At 37.1% G+C, this 24,676-nt stretch overlaps 1 protein-coding gene across 2 annotated transcripts; it reads right to left on the bottom strand.

The window, feature by feature from the left end:
• Nucleotides 1-12,686: 12,686 nt before the first annotated feature.
• Nucleotides 12,687-24,055, bottom strand: ndc80 (NDC80 kinetochore complex component). Of its 2 annotated transcripts, none has more exons than XM_067522329.1 (17): nucleotides 24,033-24,055; nucleotides 23,202-23,300; nucleotides 22,505-22,588; nucleotides 20,958-21,084; nucleotides 19,903-20,075; nucleotides 19,655-19,757; nucleotides 19,406-19,495; nucleotides 19,089-19,182; nucleotides 18,853-18,953; nucleotides 18,401-18,545; nucleotides 16,619-16,824; nucleotides 15,993-16,142; nucleotides 15,777-15,866; nucleotides 14,669-14,761; nucleotides 13,835-13,965; nucleotides 13,531-13,633; nucleotides 12,687-13,102 (listed from the first exon to the last, which is right to left on the bottom strand). In XM_067522329.1, exons 1-17 carry the CDS (start codon nucleotides 24,038-24,040, stop codon nucleotides 12,974-12,976), a joined length of 1,926 nt encoding a protein of 641 aa, XP_067378430.1. In that variant the 5' UTR covers nucleotides 24,041-24,055; the 3' UTR covers nucleotides 12,687-12,973. The 2 variants fall into 2 exon arrangements, with proteins under 2 accessions (XP_067378430.1, XP_067378429.1); XM_067522328.1 differs by lacking the exon at nucleotides 24,033-24,055 and adding an exon at nucleotides 23,778-23,956.
• Between the last annotated feature and the right edge of the window lie 621 nt (nucleotides 24,056-24,676).

Here is a 24,676-nt window from a genome sequence, read left to right as displayed (position 1 = left end):
GTCATTAACTAATTATTCAAATCGTCAATAGTTTAAAGAAAGGGTCTGAAATAAATTGAACACTTAATTGAATTTCATTTTGTGTTTCATTGGATTTTGCTTAGGAATGCATGACTCATGACTCAACACTTTCCACAGCCATTACTACTGCATCTTCTAGTCATTATTTCCAAGCCACAGAAGAACCAGTTGTACTCCAGTGTTTTGATTAATACATAGCCTACATATTAAATATATCAAAACATCCCACTGTGTGGCTTCTCCCAACACTCTTCCAACAAAGTATCATCAGATGGCTACTGTGGGTCCAATTAAACATTTTCCTGATTTAATTATGACAATGCCAAATCGTTACTGGTCCTACTGTAGAAAATACACAAGCTTGTCAGGTTTACCTGTGGACAACAGAGGAAATCATCAACACTAACTGACAGAGGATAGTGTCATTAGTCAGATGAGTCTTCTCCTCTTTTGTTAGTGATGCTGAAGGAACTAGTAATGAAGGATAATGTTCCACAGGAGTGTAATACAACACAAGTGTTTGTGGTTAAAGGTACAGTGTTCCAAACAGGTGTTAAATATTGGCAGAAGTGATGACCCACCATTGTTTCTGTACATTAAGAACTTCAGAGGGTCAGGTGGCTGCAAAATACATTTTTACAACATGTATTTTCTCTCTAACCTGTATTGGTGCATTGCCATAAGGATAAATTTAACATATTTATTCACTGGGTTTTCAGATACATGATTCCATCTCAATACAGTGCTGTGGTGTGCACTGCATCGAACATTTAAAGGAAAAAAGATTCAACATCCTTGAAACCCTGTTTCAAAAAGGACGGGTGCTGTGGCTGTGGGAAATCCACACTGAATTTGGAGGTTTTTATTCAGACTGCATCCTTTGTTTAAAAACAGAAAGAGAAGTTTTACCTTTTTTTCTGCCTTTGTTCATGATGGTTTCAAGATTTACATTATAAGAAGGAGGTCGCTTAAAATCACTGACCACCTTGTTTACAAGAGCAAGAAATTGTGGGGAATAACTCGTCTGCCGCCATTGTGCCAAATTACGTGAGAAAACATACAAATGATAACCAAAATGTAGTCATGATTATATTATACACGTCTTTGTGAAAGATTTCTCAAACCACAACAATCGCCTTGTGCCACTGCCCTGGAATCTGTCAGACTCAATCTATATGATGACTCCGTTATAGACAGGAGAAGCATCACAGATAAAAAAAACCCACAGCTACCACTTCAAGATGTATGACTAAAACCAGGAAAGATCCCTCACTCCGTTTAAGATCAAAAGAAGCTCCAAGATGTGCTATCTTCGTATATTCACATTTGGTAAAGTAAAATTCTAACCAGAAATTATAAAAGCACAAAGGTCAAGAATGAAAATACAAAAGGAGGAGCAATGTTGCGGGTTTGGTGATAAAGTACTGCTGTAATAAACTAGACAGTAAAGTAGTATTTTTGTGATTCATAAAAGAAGCAGGCCTCTAGATTCGCACAATACTCAGTGCTGTATGAAACACTGCTGTGCTGTCATCAGATTGGCTGCAACACAAAGCAGAGGCAGAGGGGATTAACATGGAGCTGTAACCGCACTGCACTGATCAACATCAACTGGCCTATCGCCAAACCAGCCGCAGACGCCCCACTCATCACCATTACCACACACACTCAGACAAGCGTTATCAGTCATCACTGTATCCAACTGCGGATGGAATATACAGTGATTCGAGGAATGACCATTGAGGGGGAGAGAGGGACACCATGTTATGACACTATGGCATCAAACGTTTAGAAAGATAACTCTCCTAAAAATTGTTGGATTTCTGCATTTTGTTTTTTTTACTTTTTGTGTACTTGCAGGAGACAATGACCGTTGTAAAATACAAAAATAACTTTTATTAAACTTGGGCAGGCTCAGCATAGATACAAACAGTAATTTCTTCGATGCTTTAACATGATTTTAGTGATGCAGGAGGGTGTGAATGTAACACTATCACCTGTGTGTTGGAGTGTGAGATGGTTGTCGGCTCAGATGGTTAAATATTCAGCTGAAACCTGAGAATGTGCATTACATTGTTCTGCCTCACACCTGTGGTACATCATAGTGTGTAAATGTGTAAATCTGGATTTATGAGTGTTCTGGCCAATGTGAGGGCCATTTCATTTCACCTTAAAGTGAGAATGATTGGATAAATTTGCCATTTTAACCTTTTATAAGCAAAAGATTGCATGTGAAACTACTATTTGGCTTTTCAAAACCGCTCTGCACGTCTTTGTTTAAAAGAAATATGTCGATAATGTTAGTTGCACATCTGCACCTTTGGGAATTGCTCCAACAATATGAGGAAATATGGAGAGTTACCAAAAGTGTTTGTACCTCATATTTATGTTAAAAATACAAATTTTAAAAATTAGCTCCTCTGTTTTGTTAGAAGTAGCTTTGGAAATCATGCAGACTGATTTCTGAATGATTTTTTAAAAAAGTAACTGTTTCTACTGTCACAGCTGGACAACTTGTCTCAGGCTTTGACTCCGTTTGTTGGAATGAGGTTGAATTATATTGACTTACTGTAGCTTGTAGTTATTGTGGTCTAGGCCCACAGTGGGGTTTGGAGGTTTTTTGCTGTTTTCTTTGAGAACAATGAGAATGAACCAAAACAGTTAAGTACTGCATTGAACAGCTAAACAATGAAGTGAAACTTAAATAAATATCTGTAGAGCCGAGGGGAAAGGCGGATGCCGGTGGTCTCTCTTCTTTTTTTGTGTTCATAAGAAAACACTTTACCATTGGTGCATTGTTTTTACACGTTTGATTTTGTTACTACGATCATAGCTGCTTTAATGTAGAAGACAGAGTCTAAAACGAACCAGCTAATTTTAAATTGATGCACAAGCCGACAGGTTCTTACTTACAGTTTGGTAAAGGAAATGTTTTGCTAACCTGAAGAAAAAAAAACTATCAAAATGAACTGATGCTAAACTAGCTAGCTAGACATTCTGTGAATAATCCTATAAAATAATAATAAAAAAAAACCTCTGAGAAAGATCAATCATTTTGCTTTTTCCAAGGCCAAGAATAAACATAAACATATATACATGTAGGTTGATTTTGGAGCTTTTTATCTACAGACATGTAGATAATAGGTACACAAATCAACCCTGCTGTCAGGCTCAGTTTAATTACTTAACGTTATGTATTGTATATGATACCTTTTCAGTCGGGTCAAAAGCTTTTAAATCCCTCAAAACAGCAATTACAATAAACAACATGTGACACAAACTTTAAACAGCTGTAACAGCCATGATTTCTCTGCTGAATAATGAAAATTTCAGGCCTTTAATCATGCTATTGGCTCCATCCATAAAGGACCTGTGTCACTTAACATTAAAAACATGGATTTGGAGGTTACATGTCAACGTGCTGCAGCTGTTCCCTCTGGTGTTAAAAAGGTTATAAATGTTACAAAACTCATATTGCATGCATTGTCAATACATCAGTGTACATTCCTCTCGTCGTTTACACATATGGCTCTGAAGCACCTCTGCTGCACTGAGGTACAACGTGAAACTGCTCAAATCTCCTTTGTAAACACAGCAGTGGTGTGTGTGTGTGTGTGCGTGTGTGTGTAACCTCAGGAGGCAAACCAGACCCTCAACTCACCATTCATCTTGCCCTCATGAGGAAACAGCATTGCTCCTTTTATCCTTTACTGTTGTATCTTTGACCACCTCCCACATCTGCAAATACCCTCCCACATTTCCCCTGTACCTCATGTCTCCCTGCTTTTTGTTGTCCCTTATCTCAATCCATTATTTCTGCAGCCCTCTGTCTTTCTGTCTTCTTCTTCTCTTTTCCCATGTTCCTTTGTAGCTCCTGTGAATAAATGCAGGACTTGGCTTGCTCTCTACATCCTTCTGTTTTTGTGAGTCTAAATCCGCATGGACTTCTGTCTGTGTGGGTATATTTCCTGGTGTTGAAGGGAGCACTAGCACTCTGTTTATCCAGAACCATTTGTGTTTAAATGCTCTTACATGTAAGGCTGACACACACTTAATAGCCGTACAGCTCTCTATGTTGTTTATATAGTCCACATTGCCCTTAGGCTCTTGTTGCTTGTTTGACTTTTGTTCTTTTATAAGCAGATTGTTAAGATAAAAAGTGAAAGTTTCTGGTTGCTGTCATATTTGTTTTCTGCAAGATGTCTTTCATTTTCGTGGGATATTCAGGTGTGTCTATCACCAGAACTTCACCAGAACTGACAACTGTAAAGTGTTTTGCGCACAGTGTCTGATACCAGAAATCTTTGATAACTGATGGAAACAGTCTGTAAGTTCACACTGTGACAGTCTTTGACAGGCTTTGCTAGTCGTCAAGTGTGTCCTCAGCTTTACATGTAAGTTTATGCTAGCACATTTAACTTCAACAATTTTTTTAAGCTGCAACTTTAACATGAATGAAAGAAAGGTCACAAAAAGCATACAGTCCCATTGAAAAGTATTCATACCCTTTGAACTTTTTATGTTTTGTCACTTTACACAAACTTAATTAATAAATGGTTTTCAATTAAAAAATTTTTTTGTTTTGTTTTAAAATTTTTACAATTAAATATCTCAAAAGTGTGACGTGAATTTGTTATTAGGCCCTTTACTCATATACCACTAACTAAAATCCAGTGGAACCAATTGTCTTCAGAAGTCACCTAATTAGTAAATAGAGTCCACCTGTGTGTAATTTAATCTCAGTATAAATACAGCTGTTCTCTGAAGCCCTCAGAGGTTTGTTAGAGAACATTAGTGAACAAACAGCATCATGAAGTCCAAGGAACACACCAGACAGTTTAGGGATAAAGTTGTGGATAATTTAAAGCAGAGTTGGGTTATAAAGAAATATCCCAAGCTTTGAACATCTCACGGAACACTGTACAATCTATCATCTGAAAATGGAAAGAGTGTGGCACAACTGCAAACTTATGAAGACATGGCCGTCCACCTAAAGCAGAGCATTAATCAGAGAAACAGCCAAGTGGTAACTCTGGAGGAGCTGGAGAGATCCACAGCTCAGGCTGGAGAATCTGTCCACAAGAAAACCATTAGTCGTGCACTCGACAAATCTGGCCTTTATGGAAGAGTGGTAAGAAGAAAGCCATAAGAAGTCCTCACAAGCCATGTCAGGGACACAGCAAATGTGTGGAAGAAGGTGCTCTGGTTAGATGAGACCAAAATTTTACTTTTTGACCTAAATCCAAAACGTTATGTGTGGTGTAAACCTAACACTGCACGTCACCCTGAACACACCATCCCCACCGTGAAACCTGGTGGTGGCAGCATCATATTGGTGGGGATGCTTTTCTTCAGCAGGGACAGAGAAGCAGATTCTCAATTGGATTTAATCAAAGTCAAGACCTTAATCCAATTGAGGTCTGGACTTTGACTGGAGTTTGTCAAAGACTTTGACTGTCCAGACCTAAATCCAATTGAGAATCTGTGGCAAACTTGAAAATCGCTGTTCACAGATGCTCTCTATCTAATCCGACTGAGCTTGAGCTATTTTGTAAAGAATAATGGGCAAAAGCGTCTCTCTCGAGATGTACAAAGCAGGTAGAGACATACCCCAAAAAACTTGCAGCTGTAATTGCAGCGAAAGGTGGTTCTACAAAGTATTGACTCACAGGGGTTGATTACAAATGCACGTCACACTTCTTAGCTATTTATTTGTAAAAAATTTTGAAAACTATTTATCATTTTCCATTCATTTCCCAATTATGGGCCACTTTGTGTTGATCTATCACATAAAATTCCCCAAAAATACATTTACATTTGTGGTTGTAACATGTCATGAAAAATTTCAAGGGTCATGAACACAATAGGCAAGGCTCACATAATCGTTTTTAATTGAAAGATTTTTATTTCCAAGTTTTTATTTTAATTGAAGAAGTTTAGCAAATATAAGTCCTGACTAACATTAGCCAAACCAAACAGCCAGTGGTTGTTGAAAATTATGAAGTGGCTAATGCTGAAAAAAATCTAAAAATGTAAATATTACCTCTAAAAGTTGTGGGGCCAGAGTGCCTATTTGGTAGCAAACTTTCTACCATGATTTTGAACCTCAAAAGGGCCACTTATATTACTGTGTATTGTGATGTGTCTGCAGCTTCTGTGACATTTAAATGTAGCTTTTTTTTAAATAATTTTAAAGTACTTGCGAATCACTGTAAATTTATCTTTCTTGTATTAAATTCATTTGCTATTTGCTAAGTTTCATAAACTTCTTTTCTAACTGCATTCATGCTCTAAATGCAAGCCAAATGGAAAAAACAATACTGCAGTGTGCCAGAAATGGACATAACACCGAAGCATGTGTGTATACATAAATCTGCCTTCTCGTCAGGATGCTAAAGCAATATGGGCTCCTGACCGTGTAAGCAAGCATTCCTCTGTGATAGCTGCAGCATTGCACAGGTTTTGTTTTATAAAGTGTCCTTTTAAAAACTACACACACACACAAATTATGAAAAAAAAGAAAGGGGTTCTTATAGGATATAAAATAAAAAAGGCACTGTTTACACTGGATAGTGCACTGAGGGGAGAAGCAGGTGAGATACTGCAGTGGATAATATTTTCAAAGTGACAAGCAAAAAAGAATGAGCCAAATCCCGACTGGTGATTACACATCCAGATCAGGGTCACGTGCAGATACATACGAGTACTAGAAACAGGAAAAGAAACAGAATATTACTTTAAATGCAACAAATGATGCATTGCCAGTGAGTTGGAACATAAATACTTTGAGACAGCATTAATGCGCTTACACCAAATACTGCAGTAAATTAGCTGCTGATCAAATCCAAACATTGTGTGAGATCCCAGAAATACCTACACAAGCATTTACAAGTCCCTAAAAGACATCTGTTTTGCCCCTGAGGTGAATGGACCCTGAAATAGATCCCAGTAAGCCAGAAAATAACTCACAGAGCACAAGCAAGGAGCAAACAGTTTAAACCCCTGACTCACAGCTTCTTTATAACCCCTCTATAACCTTTCATAGTCAGACTGACCTTCTTCTGACCCCTTGTGGTGCCTTAATAACCCTCATCCAGGCCTGAGTGAGCAGAGACAGAACTGATGGAAATTTGATATCTTATGTTCAGCTGACCTGTAATTCACTCACATACATCATATAGCTTTGACAGACACTATCCACATGCAAGTTTGACTTGGAAACACTTGAGACAGTCATAGCGTGTACAAACGAACACAGACACAGAGACACACACTGACTGATCACTAACTGTTGTGGCTTTGAAGGCTTCTTTTCACTGCAATCCAACAATAAGTGTCAAGAAGTAGGTGGATAATAACATGGCATGTTTCTTTGCCCTTTGATTCATATAAGTTATGCCATATGGTGAAAAGTGCTCTACACCACTGGGAAGACGAGACATTTTTAACAAAGATTACCAGAACAGGAAATAAAACATTGACCTCTGTAATGTTTCTGTCATGCTTTAACCTTTGAGGTGCACACAACAGCCTGAGACGGTAACGGTCTGAAAAAACAACTCCTCTCCACTCTGGATAGAAAAAAAAACTTTTTCTCAAAGTTCTTCTGCACTCTTTAAAATACATGTACCCTAATAGCTGGTGTGCAAATTGGGAGGATACTGTAAATAAGTGTTTGCTGCAACATATTTTGGGAAATGCTGTAACCAGCTTTCTTACTGAGAGTTGAATGCAAAGATTTATTTCTGTATGGCAAAAATCATGCTATAGCCAGCAGTTTGTTAGCTTAGTTTAGCAAGACAACTTCTATTTTCAGTCATATATGTAAAGCACAGAAAGAAGAATGCAGTGTAAAAACATGTTTTTAGCGCACACTCTGATGATATGTAACATCCCCTTTGTATAAAAACTATAGTCTGTTTTTACTTCTTCCTTAATCTGACTTTTTATCCTATCCATTTAGATTCCTTTAAACATTTTAGGATATAATACACACACACACACCATGTTTTGTTATTCAAGTTTCATGTATCTTATGCTCAATTCTGCAGCATGGTATGTTTGTGATAACAAAGTTTAAGTTAAAAGAAAAGTGGTAATTTGTCATTTACTTAAAATGAGTTTTAAAAAACGTGAAACCCCAAAATGTGTCTGGATCCCCAATCAGTCATGTGTAAAGCCAAAGAATGTTCAGCTGTTTTTTTTCCTGATATTTTGTGAAGCTTTATATGACTGTAACATCACATAGGAACACACTTTCTGTCTTGTAATCAAGGTACATCTGTGGATGTTGTGGACAAATGATTATGACTGAGAAATTGTTATGTTTCCTGCCTTACCTGAGTTATGAGTGACCTGAAATGGAAAAAAACTGTGTGCAAACCAGTCACTCACTGAATCTATTATTCAGCAAAAGATACCCTAATTACAGCACTTCACACTAGGACTGAACACACAGGAAACTGTCAACATGCAGTGAAGTCACACAGGAAGCTGCCATATTGTCAACACAGCACACTGCCATCAAAGGAACCATAACAAGAAGGAGGCACTGGCTTCATGCATGCATCAGGAGCAGCGGGGCTGCCACACACACACTTGTGATGACAGGAGTAGACACTTTCTGCTATTTTAGTATGCAGAAGACTTGAATGAATGGCTGTCTACTATGTCTACCTACTATTCAGCAGCATTTTGCTGTCAAATAACTGTCAGTGCCATTTTTTTAAATTGTTGCTTATTTAATGCAAATGGGGATTAGTTTGCAATTGTAGCTGTGTGAATCACAAGAGGCAGTTTTTTTAAAGTAATGATTAAATCAAATGAGAAGAGAGTCACCTCTAAAAACATGTGATCCCACAATTCCCATGATGCAACCCAACAGACCCATCTTTTTTGTTGTTCTCTGCCTGTAAAAGTCAACCAAAAGGTCAACTGACACATTTTCCTAGACTTGACAAAGCTTCTCCAAATTAACACAAATAATTTTTTTTCCCACAAGCTGAGTAGCAGTTCCCGTGGCGACTAAACAGATCTTTATATGTAAAACCAGTTAAGCGACCCTTTAATGGGAAGTAAATGGAACTGTTCTTAGTTTAATTTAAGTCAAGTTTTGGTTGTGGACAGCAGCCCTGGGGAGGCAGATGTGTTGACAGCTCCACAAAAAGTTATATCACTACTTCTTTCCACTGATGAGAAAGTCCAGAAACCAGTTGCAAGTGGGTGTGGACGGAGGTCAGCTACTATTATAACTAGCTTAGTGAGCCTGATTGTGTTAAGTCTAAAGAAAAATGGGAAACACAGAGTATCACTGTTGACGTGTCCATTCAATGTAAGGTCTCAATAATATAAACAAAAAATCATTAGGAAATTACATAAAAAGGTTTAAAAAAAGACTAGACTCTTGACATTTGAGACATGCGGAAAAGATCTCAACTGAGATTGTATATGTACTTATTTTTTGACAGTGTTGACAAGCAGTTGTAGCTTTATTTCTGCACACTTAAAATAAAATGGCTTTAATCAAGACTGCTGCTGTGAATCCTGCACAAAACATATTAAAGATAGGCTCGAAAAATCACAATGAACAAATATTTCACATAGTAAACCATTTGTGTGACAGCCACAAAATGACGCACTGGTATTCCTGTAATTCTGTTATTGTTGTTAATGAGTGTGCTGAGGATGAAATGTCAATTGTCTGTCCTGTGCAACAAGATAGACACTAAGATTTTTCAAATGTGAATCTTATTACAACAGTTGCGTCATTTCTGTCCGTGTTTGCCACACAGCTATAGCAGAAGTTGATTTGTCTTCTAAATCTGGAGACAATTAGTTGCTGGAACAGAAATCAAAATGCCAGAGCAAGTCAAAATGTAGGTTTAAGGAAGACAGATTTCAGCTACACAATGGTGTTTTGACAGGGAGCTGGTAGAAAGAAAAAAGGAGAGAGAATGAGACAGAGCACCCTTTCTCTCTTTATCTCCCCCTTTCTCTCTGCTCCCATTTCCCACATCTGTAAAACATATTATTACAGTGGCGGATGAGTGAGATTAACCCCTAATAAGACTCACATTAACGCCTCACTGCTCTACTGTGTCTGTGTATCTGTCGCCCATATGATGAATTATCTACTGAACGCCTCGTAGTACACAAAAAACAGCGGCTAACATGTTCTCCAGGTCACGGAGCAGGAAAGATGATGAACTTTGAGTTTTAGCTGTGTCTTAACATCTCAGGTTATTTCTTGGCACCTGAGTCTCTGTCTCATGTGCACACCACACATCCGCTCATTTTTACGTCTTTTTTTTATTAAAGGCCCTGTGAGAGTTACACACACACATGCACACACACACATACCTAGAAATCCTGGAAGAGTTGAGCCTTTTTCGCACGGTCAGGTCATATTGACTTCCCGTGTGGAAGCAGGAACATACTGTGTATTAAGAATTCATGGCGCGTGTCTATGAATGCAATGATCCATGACAATATAGGTCTGCCCGGGCAGGGGCCACAGGCTACAACGCACACAAAACATCACATGTAAAGAACCACGGAAACAGAAAAACATGAATAACAAAATATGAATAATGCAGAAAACACAGATTTCTGCATGAGTGTACAGCTATACACAAATCATAGCATTCATTGTCTCACATGTAAAGAAACATATCAACAGTCTTCTAAAATTGCACCTGAGCTCATGTATATTGACAAAACACAGCACAAAGTATGTCAGGTTTAGCTGAATTAAGTCTCTGTAACTGGCCTTTCTTCTCTTTCACTTCCTGCACAGCTCTCCCACTCTTCTTCACCATCCCACCCCAACACACACACTCACATTGTGTTTGCTAGTGGTGGAAGTTATCCATCACATTTTTCATTCCATCCCTCCAGAGAGCCTCACACAATCACCTCATCACATCTGCCAAAACATTTCTCTCACGCTTGCAACACCGACAGCTTCAAAGGTTCCACCTGTAGAAAGTTATTACACTTTAGTGTATTGATTCGAGGTGAAGTATGAGGGTTTGGTAATACCAGGACAACAGCCTTACTTCAAACTAGGAAAGATCTGCTGATAGATATAAGCATTTGGTGTTGACTATGAAAAGACACAGCACCTGAGGTGTCTTGTTTTGTGGGGGAAACTGCCCAAAACTCAGTAAATCTTCTTTGAAAGGCCAGAATGAGTAAATGTTTTGTATTTTTGCATAAAAATGGACAGAAACTAAGTATATTTGTCAGCAACCCCACTTATTTTTCCTCAGTGGCTGCAGGAAAACTGTAGGCATTAAGTGAAGAATAAAACCAGTACAAAACTTGACTCTTAGAATAACTGAGTTTGTATCCAATAGTGTTATCTCTCCAATCAAGCAAACAAAAACAAAGACACCAGAAAGATGTGTAAAATTCTGGAAATCTGTACATCAAAAAGATAGTGTAAATATATATTTAGATCGCTAAACCCTAAAGTTTCATAAGAAAGTTTGATAAGCATTGGGCTGATATCATACTATATTTTAGAAATAAAACGTGCAGTTAGAATCATATATATATTCCTGCAGCATCTTCCGATTGAATCTTTGGGCTGGATTTACATGTGTAAAATGGTAATGCTAAAGGCCAAGCATGTAGAGTTCATTGGAAACAGGTACAATAAGCAAATACCATGAGTGGAGAAAGGAGAGAACTGTGGTCCACCTTTCTGAGTCCTTACTGCCAACTTTGCCTTTGCCAATTAATTGCAATAAATGTTCCTGCCAGAGGTGCAGAAAACCTTTACTCCTAAAATAAATGCAACATATACCACAGAGCCAGACAGTGTTATGGGTTTTGGCTGATATGTGGAACTTTAATGCTCTTATGTGCTCAAGAAAAATAGGATAAATTAGATTTTTTTTCAAATGGAATCTGTGCCTGTTTCTCTGTTAACCATTGGTTGTCTGATCTAACCCATGTCAATATTTTTATTTCACAGCTTATGGATTTTGTATATTACAGATTTACTAGAATGAACCTATAATAAAAGACCGGATAAACAGGTTAAGGAGGAGATTCTGCAAAGAAAGGTTTTATTAAATGGCTTAAACTGGTGGTGTTGTTTTGACTCCAGCTACAAATTGAGTTAATACTTAATTCTAATGTTTATAAAACCATTAAAAATCCACTGACTGTTGCTTACTCTGACCAACAAAGTGTTTAATTTAAAGTCTCCAATTTCTTGAACAAGACCAGGTGTCTTAATAGTTGAATAAAGCTGAACCAGTGAAGAAACTCTGGTTTGAACATTAACCAGACATTTGGAACAGAGATCCCAGAGGAAAAGGGGCTGGTATGTGAAACCATGAATTAAAGCAGCTCTGTTCCGATGTTTTCAAGAGCTGACAAGGCAACTGTTGTTGTTACTACATTTATTCTATCAGTCTGAGACACAGGCTATGCCACTGCTTCACATTTCTAAACAACCAACCTACATTAATGTATAATATATAAACAAGCTACATGAGCTTTAGGAGCTTGTGGTGTGTGCTGCCTTCTAGTGGCTTCAATAAAACTTTTACTGAATTACAGTATGATTAATTACAGTATTTGTAAAGGGAAAATTGTGTAGAATTACCTGATGCAAATAAATACAGCATTTATGATGTGCAATACCCCTCCTTAAATCTCACAAACAAAAATAAGGTTAACATATGGATGTTTATTAATAAAAATACACAAAAGTGTTCATATGGAATAAACAGCTGGAGTCTGTTAATAACACATAACTAAATAAACAACAAACACATGGAGTTACAAAAATCTATCTAATGCATCTTATTTATATTTACAATATGTTTGTGACAGCAAAGTATTCCAAACTTAAGAACAAATGTGAAAATCAAATGTTATTTTTTTAACTAAAAGGGAATATATCACACACTTTAATTATCTCACCTAGGGTCTCTCTTTATAAACTACTTGCTTTGGACTTCATGCTCTTCAGAGTTTCTCGCATGTTCTGTAAAGCAGCTGCATCCTCTTCAACAGCCTTAGAGCAAATGCGCTGTACTCTGCTGTGCACATCCTCCAGGCACTTCTGTTGTACAGGATTCACAAGGCACGATAAGCAAACAAAAACAAAAAACACGCCCGTCCTATTTATAGAACATATTGAATATACTGAAATAACACTAAACATATTGAGTTAATAGCACTTTAGGGTTTTCTTACTATTTGCTGTATGTTTGTTGCTAAAAATGTATTTTCTGTTTTTCAAACAATTAAATATTTACTAGGTGAAAAATGTAAGATTTCTTCGACAAAAAAAATCCAGGTAAAATACTTAATGTTATCATATCAATAATTTTATGATGATGGCTTCATCTGCATAATTTGATCGAGCACATTTGTCCGTCATATTGTGTTTAGAGATGTCTGTAGGTATTTGCACCCTATCAATGTATATATATACACTGAGATCCATCAGTAATAAACATAAAAACAGTTTTTTTGTGGAAAATATACCTCTGTTATCGACAAGTGGTTAGCAGCTATGGTAAATACAGACGCCAGGTTGTTGGCTACCGTTCTCCTCTCCTCGTTGGTCTCCTGCAGCACCAGGTGGTACCTGGAGATTGGAGAATGACTAGCTTATTTCTTCTAGATATAAAAACTTTGACTGACGGAACGGAAATTATGTTATGTTAAAGCTCAGACCAAGCCCTACTTTATAATTATGTGGAAAATTGAGGACATAGAAAACAGTAGTTAAGTGCCATTTGATTTTGCTGGTTAATGTTGTGTATATATAGTACTCTTATTTGCTTACTGTTGTTGTGCTGCCTTCAGATGTTGAACAGCCTCATCATAGCCATAATTAACCTTCTTCTCCAGAAGTTTACGATGGTTTTCCACTGAGTCAATCTCTGCTGCCCATTCCTGTTCCTCTCGGGCCAGCTCCTACTCAGACACAAAACCAAAGGTAGAAATGAGTTTGTAACATTCAACTTGATTAGTCTAGTTCCAAATCAACATAATAAATCTTTACTGTTTAAGTAATCTGTTTAAAAAGGTTTTATTTTACCAGTACAAGGAAAAAAAAAATTTCTTCATGTATAACAAAGCAACTTAATCCAGTTCTTTCTAATCACATTTTTCAATGCTCATTGACATTCATTGACTCTTTAACTAATGTTTTCTTCTGCTGTGTTTGCTCCACAGTCAAAGGCTGCACTGTAGCTGCAGAGGTTATGGAGGCTAAAGTAAAAACAACAAAGACAATATTAATTCTATTTATTATATTAGGTGAACTTATTTTTAAATAAACCATTAATGTTTTGTAACATTATTGGAAGGGGAACCTGTTATGCTGCTACAGGTCAAAAAATATGATGGGAATGCAAGAGACTAATCCTTCTCAAGTTTTCAAAAATGCTACTTCTACTACTGGAAACCTTGAGCCTTTGATGAGTACATTAAATCCACCTGTGTGTCTACTTCAGTGTAAGGGATAAAATTCAAGGAGATATGATAATTCATATCAGGAGTTAATGTAACAAATTAGCTTAAAATTTATTTTTTTTAAATATAGTGGATTAAAAGAGGAAAACTTATTTGCTGCAGACCCAATTTTTACCATAATGTAGCAGTGTATTAGCTATACCTGCATGTCACAGTCCAACCGTTCATCCAGCTTGCGAATCTGCTCCCTCAGCAGCTTTAAATCATTGGACTTGTCCAAGATGTTAGAATTCAGCTAGAACACACAAACAACCAGTGTAAATGCCACAGTACCATCAGACTGAGATGTGGCTGTTTGCATATTCTAAGATATACAGTGCCTTGAAAAACTATTCATACCCCTTGAATTTTCCACATTTTGTCACATTACAACCAAAAACATAAATGTATTTTACTGGGATTTTATGTGATAGACTAACATAAAGTGGCACATAAATGTGAAGTGAAAGAAAAATGTACAGAAGAGTTGCAAGAAGAAACACACTGTTAAAAGAAAGCCATAAGAAGTCCAATTTGCAGTTTCCAACAAGCCATGTGAGGGACACAGCAAATGTGTGGAAAGAGGTGCTCTGGTCACATGAGACCAAAATTTAACTTTTTGAATGCAATGTATGGTGGAAACCTAACACTGCACACCATCCTGAACACCCTATCTCCACCATGAAACCTGGTGGTGGCAGCATCATATTGTGGGGATGCTTTTTTTCAGCAGGGACAGAGAAGCTGTCAGAGTTGATGGGAAGATGGATGGAGCCAAATACAGGGCAATTTTAGAAGTAAACCTGTTAGAGTCTGCAAAAGACTTGAGACTGGGGAGGAGCTTTACCTTCCAAATAAGACAACGACCGTAAACACAGCCAAAGCTACAATGTAATGTTTTAGATCAAAGCATATTCATGTGTTAGAATGACCCAGTCAAAGTCCAGACCTAAGTCCAATAGAGAATCTGTGTCAAGTCTTGAAAACTGCTGTTCACAAATGCTCTCCATCTAATATGACTGAGCTTGAGCTATATTCACTCTCTAGATGTGCAAATTGCAGCAAAAGGTGGTTCTACAAAGTTTCGACTCACAGGGTTTGAATACAAATGCATGCCACACTTTTCAGATATTTATTTGTAAAATATTTTGATTTTCCTTTCATTGCACAATTATGTGCCATGTGAGGTGATGTGAAAATTTTCAAGGGGTATGAATACTTTTGCAAGGCACTGTTATATAATATAACTTTTTTTTTTTTTTTTTTTTTACTTGTTCACAAGACTCCTCCAGGCTGAGCTTCATGTTGGCTAATCGACTGTTCTCCTCCTCCACATCACTGATCAGCTTTCTTAGAAGCATCTGCAACATACAATAAAATTCAGAACAGAATACCGCAATGAATTATCACACACAATAAACAACAGAAAAAAAAAAGACAGAAATAATGCAAATAGTTGTGTACACTAGATCATTATCTGATAGTACCTGTATCTGTGTTTTATGCTGAACCATGCTGCCAGGTCCACATTCGTAGGGCCTGATCTCAAAATCGTGACCACAGGCATTCTCTGCAGACAGTGGTAGCAACTTCAGTTTACGTGCCAGCTTGTGGTACTCTGCGAGCTTTAACTCTGCCTGAAATTGACAGTGTTTACAGGTTAAAAACAACAACAACAAAAATGATATAGCAGAGGCAACTACAAGTAAAACCACAAATCAAATTATGTGCCACTGGATAAAAAACATCCCATAGTCCCCATTTAAACAGACTGTTGTGATGGTCCAAAAGATAACCAGTATCATAATTGACTGACGTGAAAAATAACATCTTTGCCATTAAAAAAAACATTATCCATTTGGTATTTAAAAGAGAATACCGAAGAAAAAGAATACCATTAATACCAATTTTGAGGGTGTGTTCTTTTGAGAATAATAGTTGAGTTTTCCAGTGCAGTTTAGTTGGCGCTGTTTGGATATGTTGAGCTCAGCAGGCTCACAAGGCTGCAAAGCCTCATTTAGTAGTGAGCAGTGGCCACTTGCCCGGCTTTTTGAATCTGGCTGTGTAAACAAACTGTAAGTCTTTGCTTACAAACTACAAGTACACACAGTACCTTCTCTTTCACTTTGGCCAGAGCTATCTCTTCATTCCACTTGTGCTGTTCAGCATCTTCAAGAGACTTGCTAAGGGTGGAGATGGTCTGTTGAAGTTCCCTCTTCTCTCTGTTGATCCTCTCTACATCAGCTGGAGTAAATTTCTGGTTTTGCAGGATGATTTGCAATTCATCTCGCTCATGTTTTAGAGACTCGAGATGACTGACTGCAAAATGCGAAAGAAGGAGAAACAGTAAGTAATACATCGTATTTTCTGAGAATGGCTTAACAGAAGATGTGGCAAAAACACAATGAAGTGAGAATGAGAAATTGGACTGGCTTTTACTTTTTAGCAAGAGCTGAAAGAGATAAACAGATACAAGACAAATGCCAATTTGGCGTTCTTAATGTGGAGCAGTACATAATAGCTTATAAGGTGGATTGCTATGTTGTGAGGTTGTGTCAACAGAAGCTTAGCAAATGTAGCAAACTTTCTAAATAACACACTGGAACATTGGAAGTGGCAATACATGCTCCTGCACTGGTTATGTTTTAGCTGTGTTGTTTATCTTGCTACCCGAGTTTTACTTTTTGTCGAGTAATCTTATTTTATAGGGTTGTTTTAGTTGGCCAACTGTTCCGTTTCTGTTGGTGGAAACTTTGACTGGTTCACAGGAGGAAAACTGTCTAGGTTCCCATATTTACATCATGATACTCTTTACTATAATGCTGATGAGTTTTGTTTGTGGTTTGCATGCACATTTCACAGGACAAGATTACTACAGTAACTTTGTATTCTATCATAGTGTCAGTGCAATGCTAAAGTCAATGTTCATCTTCAAAGTGCCAATAAATAAAATTAAGTAATATTTTCATAAAATCCTGTGATATACGTGACCATGTCAGCTTACATCATTCTTTGGCATTTCTTTTTTTTTTGCCAGTTCAGTAACAGCCTCAGCTTGTAAACAAATGCACAAAAAATGCAAATGAACTGCTGTCCATGAGGACGGGGCAAACCAAAAATGGTATTAATAACAACAAAGAGAATTACACTCAATGGTAGGGGGAGACAAATCACACCAAAGTACAAAATACTGCCCGTAAGCCTTTAATGTTTCAGAATGGCCAAGTCCAAACCTCAATCCTACAGAAATGCTGTGGAATGATCTAAAACATGCAACATTGTTAAAGCAGCCCTTTAAAAAGAAGGGGCTAAAATCCCTACAAGCTGATGTCAATGGCTTATAAACAGCCGTTACTGAGGACACAGGTTTAAATGCTTAAAGTTGGGACATTTTCAACAGTAAATATAAAGTTATTTTATGTGTCATTAGTTTAACTAGGTTCTTTTTTTTCCTAGTTCAATCATTTGTATAAAAATATGATCACATTTTAGGTCACATTTATGCCCCCGCCCAAAAAAACCAAATATAATTAAAAAAAGAGAATTATAGTATTTATAAGCTTCTGAGCAACACAGTATGCAATCAAATACACTCCTGTTTGGTTCTGAAAGATATACCGTAAAAAACCCAATTAGCCCACTTGACACCACATGACAGTTTACTGAAATCTAAATGTGAATAAAATCAGTTACTACTAAAAAGCTGTTGCTTAGTTTGTTTTGCACACAGTGATTTCTGGATGTCAGTAAGGGACTAAATACTTGGATAATGTGTTAAATAGTTTTGCAAACAATGAATACTCTGTACAATGTATGGTCTCTCAAAAAAACATTCCACATGTTGTGGAATGTCTTTCTGTGTTTGAGTCAAGAACCCAGTATTAGCCATTCTTACCAGTGTTGCCCAGCTCGTCATTCACCTCTGAGGCTTTGTTCTCCAGGTTGGCTTTAAAGGACTCCAAACTGCTTCTATAACTCTGGAGTTTCTTGAGATCTGCCTGCAGCTTCACTTTTTCCATCCTCTTAGTCATTAGGCGATCCTATCCAGGAGGAGGAGAGACAAATTTATCTGTCTGGGTTGTTGCTGCTCACATTATTTTTTTTTTCATTACTAAGAAAGCTTAAGCACAACCCACTATGGCTTATACCTACAATAGTCCCAAATATTTTCTTTCGTTTGTTTTTTCAAGGACGTTATTTGCTGACTAACTCTTTTTGCTTAAAATGCCATACAACTGTCTTCACTGTACATAATAAAAGTAAATAGAGATATCAAAATTATAACTAATCTGTTAACATGGAGGTGTGTCAATAAAAAAAAAAATTAAAAAAAAGAAGCTTTCTGACCGTCTGGCTCTCCTTCTCCAGTCGTTCAACCTCATCACTGAGTATTCTGTGCTTCTCCTCCATTGAGGCCAGCAGGGCTTCGTCGACATTGTAAAGCTTCTCTGCCAAGACACACGCACACACACTTTACCAGGATTTTTTAATATAAACAACGAAATTACCATTATACGTAAATATACATAGGAATTAAAACATTAATAAAGGCAATTAATTATATAGAGAGATGCTGTTCTTACTTAGTTTAGTGAGGAATGCTTCATCCTCATCCTCAAATGTGTCATCTCCTTGCATGAACTTAGAGTATGTCTCAGCTGTGTAGTCTAAGAAAAGCTGCACAGGAAAGTAAATGAATAAAAATACAACACCAAGAGGATTGAACAAATGAGTGGCTCTGCAATGCACTGCATCAGCAAGAAAACATTAACTGTTAATAACCAGTTAACAAAGTCCTTGTGTCTGATGACAGATGTACAGTATGTTTTCTCAACATGTCTCTACATATGTTTTATAGTAGGGGAATGTTTCATGGTATTGTTTAAAAAAGAGATACTACCTTGTTATATTCAGCCCCTTCCTCAATATTGTCACTGTCTTCACAGAAATCACTGAACAGTAGCTCCTGCTTACTTAAGCTCCAGTTGATCTAATAGACAGACACAGAATAATTACAAACACAAAAATATTTTCCTGCAATCTGCATTCAAAGCAAATTAATATAGTTTTAGCTAACAGCCCATTTTAATTCATATTATCGTATATGATTTATTCTTATCTTACATCAAGAGTGTTGTTTCCTTCTCACCTTGGCATTATCAATTAGCCACATGAGAGCCCCCAGGGCCTGAGGCCAGGTATGAGGAGCCCCAACAGAATACATAGAACACTTGGACAGAACAAATGGATACCTTACAGTGTACACAGGGACAGAAATAAAGAAACAGTCAGCAATGTTTCCCAAACTTTAGAACAGTAAACAACACTGTAAAGACCCAATGAAACAAAATGATACTTATAAACTGTAAATCATAATACTTTAAGATAGCATTTTACCTTAACGCTTTCAGAATAGCTGGAACTTCCTCCTCAACTTTTGAATTTGGCATCTCAAAAGTTGGGTCTAGCTGACGATAGATAAACTCAAACATCTTGACAAACTCCTTGGTTGAAGGAGATTGCAGGGTCTTGGCTGACAAAGTGCCAGGGAAACCCTGCTCTGTCAAGAACTAAAAACACATAGTAATAGATATTAGATTGGACAGAGCTATGTAGTCCCATTTATGTTGACAAACACAACTTTTGTTGAAATGCTGGTATAATACCTAAAAAGGCTAAGCTACAACTTAATTCCTCAGTCAGCAGTGGTGGTAATTATAAATCAGAACAAATGTAATAATACAAATACTGGCATTGATATGTCTAGTATTATAAAACCAATGTTGTTGGCTAAAATATTTAACAGCGAGCCCTTTAGATCTTTGCATGGTAAATGTGTCATCACATACATCACTCCGCCACACCATGAACACCGTTGGTCTTAATAATGTCGTGAATGCAGCATAAGGTGATAGACTGTGTACAGAAGTCACAGAAGTACACAAATACAATACTCAAGTGAAAGTGCAAGTCTTGGCCCAATAAATAAACAAATAAATAACACTAATAACCCACTACCACTTTACATTTTTTAAACTTCATTGCTAAAGCAAATTATCTCTGCTTTACTCAAAATACAAAATTGAAAGTACTCTATAAGAAACAATGTATTTTAAACAATACGATTATGGTAATTATGGCAAAACATGTACAAACAAGTAATTAATAAAAAATAAGGTTCAAAGATCCTTTGGTAAAAGTGGAGCTGATTTTAAACACTTTAAACACATGTGACATATAACATGTTTACATTAGAACCACTAGATGACATTATTTGTTGTGGCTAAACATTGTAAAGGTCTGAAAAATGAGTGCTGCATTAATGCTGAGAAATGTTAATGACATGAGGTGTTTGGATACAACCACCATGACAGTGGCTCTTATTCAGCCATGCTAAAATAGCACATACACATGACATGAAGTATACTGAGACATTATTGTTTTCACTATACCTCATGCAGCTGTCTGATACACTGCTGGACATAGGATTTATCATGCAGAGGTCTGGCATCTTTGATCTTCTCAGTTCCTCCAAAGCCTGACATGGTGCTGTTACGAGGCATGCTGGCTCCACTAGTCCTATTTACCCCCAAAACATCAAATATCAATTTTGTTAACATACCTAATATAGAATTCAACAATTTTATTTGTATAATGAACTCACACTCTCACTCTCAATATCTATATACAGTGTATCATGTGGGTCCAGAAAAAAATCACCCCGCTTGGAAGTTTTCATTTTGATTTTTAAAACAATAAATAGCAGTCAGTTGATCTTTTTTTTTTGACAAAATTTAAAAAGACTTTCATATCAAACTGAAAACTTTCATCTACAAACAAGGTCTCTTAAAGCAATGACTTGGTATCATTCAGACATGTCCAGAAGCACAATTCACAGACCAGTGTTGTATGAAAAATGTACTACTGTTCATAAAGATATTCCAACATCATTAACGTGAACATGGCTCAGCTCCTTTCAGCTTGACAATGCCTGATATTACACAGACATTAAAACACTGATTGGCTATTTGAAGGACGCTTTATGGATCAACAGTATCATTGGTTGTTTTACATCAACTCTGTATATTTAACCAAAAATATTAATAACTAACTGATGATCTGAGTGGCAGTTTTAGAATAATTAATTAATGTGTGCAGGGAGGTCATCCAGACATAAAGTTCACACGTTTAGTTGCTGTCAAAATGGAATAGAAAACTAAAAGGGGATTAATGGCAAAAGGCATGTAGGAGACTTTAAACTCAAGTGGTTTCTACCAAAACCCAAAATTTAGCTTTTTGAACATCAGAATACACACTATGACTGCCTTCGCTCACTAGCCTCCTTCTCAGTCACTCAGTTTTAGATGACACCTTTCCATTCCTTAATGATACATTTACTGTACTCCAAGAGATATTTGATGAAGAATTAAATGTATCCTTCCCCTGACTTATGCTTCAATAATCTTTTCAATAACATAATGTAGACTTAGGCCAGGATACTGATTGACCACTAACTGAACCTTCCAGATACAGGTGTATGTATACAACAATCCTTTAAACACATTCACTGCACTCGGGCAATTTCTATTTAACCATATGTGATTTTTTTGGTCCTTTATGCTGATCCCACAAGTTCAGGCCACAGCAGATCATTTGGCACAGTTTTAACGCCGGATGGCCTTCCTGATGTAACCCAAGCCAATTTATCCCGGGCTTGGGACCGCCACTGCATGGCTGGGAATGAGAATGGACTTTTAGGGGTTGACTGTCTTGCCCCCGGACACTTTGACATGTGATCGGGAAGAGTGGGGTGTGAACTATGGTCGACAGGCAGCCACAATATTGGAAACTAATTGACTAAACCAGTGGTGATTTAGGTGAGTTGCTTTAAATGGAGTGATTCTTTAAGCAATCCCACATACACAAAAACATTTATAAAAGGTTTATTAAAGGTTTTTATACCTTTTCTGCGTATAGAACACAAACATTATTAACATACCGGGCACCAAAGAAGCTGGTCCGCCTCTCAGAGGTCACAGATTGTGGTTTGGGTATGCTGAGCTTTCCAAAAGAAGGCTGTTTACTGGGGAAAACAAAAAAAATATTATGAACAAATCTTGATTGAGTCATCATTGGATCATCAAAAATGATGTTTCTACAATATCACCCATTAGCAATTTCTAAACTGTAAACTCCCTAATAAAATATTGCGCGGATGTTTATACCCTACTTTGTATGAAATTAGAACACCATGGCGAGGTACTCTTACCAGATTAAAATGCTGGCAACTGTTTTAAGCATTTGTCTAAAAATAGGAAAAGCTATTCATTGTTAGGTGTTAACATGTGATGATTTGCTGCTGTTCTTAATCTTACACGAAATGAAATAGTGTGTAGGTATGAATAGTAAATCGGATAAATTAAGTTCACTTTGTGCTGTAGGACCAGATCGTATAAAATAATAAATAATAAAAGATAAATAATTTACTGGTAGTACAAACAAATGAAAAAAGATAAATAAAGCGTAACCTTGGTACAGATGGTGGGCGTGGTTAATTTCGAGTTAAGATCTAAAGAGTGGTGTCGGTACACGTTATGAAAAACAAGTTTCCACTAACTGTGATGCCTAAACGTGTTTAATGTTTGTTTCATATATATTTCTGTATATAACACTGTAATTAAAAGATGTAAACCAACCTCTGGGGCGTTGTGTATACCATGCTCATCCTGTTGTTGTCTTGCACCCGCATAGGCAGCTCCGATGGTCGGCTGCCTGTCACTCGACTCATCCTTCCACTGCAGACACGTTATTACCAAAGATAAACATTACGTTTATTAACGTTATCATGCTATTTCATAGACTCTCCAATCGCTAAAAGAGCAATGGTTCAGCTTTAAAGTCAGCAGATACTGACAATGGTAACGTTTCTTACGTTAACGTAAAGTCGGTCACTCTCAGTAAGTGTTATGCAGTAGCTTAGCTAGCTAACTGAATAGCTTTGTAGCTAACAAAATCGTCGAGCGGCCTCGCTAGAAAAACACCACTACAACACACCTAACTAGTAATTTTGTAGCTAATCTAAATCTTAAAATCGTTGTTATTAACTAATAAAGTATAGAAATCAGGATGTGTTAACCATGCTAACGGCAACAACCGTTTTCCAACTGTGACTAGTGTGAAACCCCAAACTTAGCCAAATTGCACAAACCATTACATGTCTTTCTGTGACACAAAATAACTTTACGTGGTTTTCTTGCTCATTTAACACGTACCGCTCCATCTTTTCTTGGTGAAACTAACGTGTACAGAAATAATAGAACATCCAAAAGAACCAAGTCGCCACGTCTGTATTATGGAAAACGATTTAACGGACCCCGCCAAAACAATACAAAATACCGGATGGCGGTAACGTCACTGCAGTACGGGGCGCAGTAAGGTCCAAGCTCTTCGCAACGCGCTGTAAAAAATAAAAAATAAATGCCGAAAAGTCCACAAGGTCCCGATTTCTCTTTACGTTTCACACGCACGTTGTCATGATGCACCAATCCCAGAAATCATCATATTAGAGGAGCCCTTCGGCTGCGATGTTTGCTGCTCAGCACTGGAACTCTGACCGGTCTGTGGCTACCCAGCCCCATACGCAACAAGTCGCGATGCACTGTGTTCTGACACATCTCGATCATAGCCATAATTACATTTTCCTAATCTTGTCCAGCTCATTTAAACCACAAGTAGTTTAGTGTTAAAATTTTTGCTGTGACCAGCAGAAATGTGAAAGAAGCGTATTTAAAAACTTTAAACCGTGTTTGTGTTCTACCTTTAAAAAATAAAAAAAAACAACCCCCCCCCCCTCCAAATAACAACATGTTACGTACTTACACCCGGTGATTTGCAAAAACAGAAAATTTTAAATGTTTGGTTAAGTCCTCTGGCCAAGTGCAATATCTATTTTACTTAAACCGCACTAATCCTGAATGTGTCAAGAGATTTCTAACAAATTATTAGTGTGTCCTACATACTAAATAAAGGTATAAAGTATCTGATAGAACAAAATAGCAATATATTCAATTAGTGATGTGGTGGAGCTTGATTCTCTAGAAGACCAAACAGAACATTAAGGTATTTCCCGACCCTATAAAAACAGTTTAACTCATAAATCATTACCATACCA

This window comes from Channa argus, chromosome 11, assembly GCF_033026475.1.
Source record: "Channa argus isolate prfri chromosome 11, Channa argus male v1.0, whole genome shotgun sequence".
NCBI classification, from domain to species: domain Eukaryota; kingdom Metazoa; phylum Chordata; class Actinopteri; order Anabantiformes; family Channidae; genus Channa; species Channa argus.
Note: the sequence above shows the minus strand (reverse complement) of the source record. Positions and strands in the feature narration are given on the sequence as shown.

Coding starts and splice junctions, on each gene's coding strand:
- ndc80 (XM_067522329.1), bottom strand. Junction 19,496..19,654: donor GGCTAATTGATAATGCCAAG/GTGAGAAGGAAA, acceptor TCTGTCTATTAG/ATCAACTGGAGCTTAAGTAA. Junction 16,143..16,618: donor TGGCCAAAGTGAAAGAGAAG/GTACTGTGTGTA, acceptor TGTCAATTTCAG/GCAGAGTTAAAGCTCGCAGA.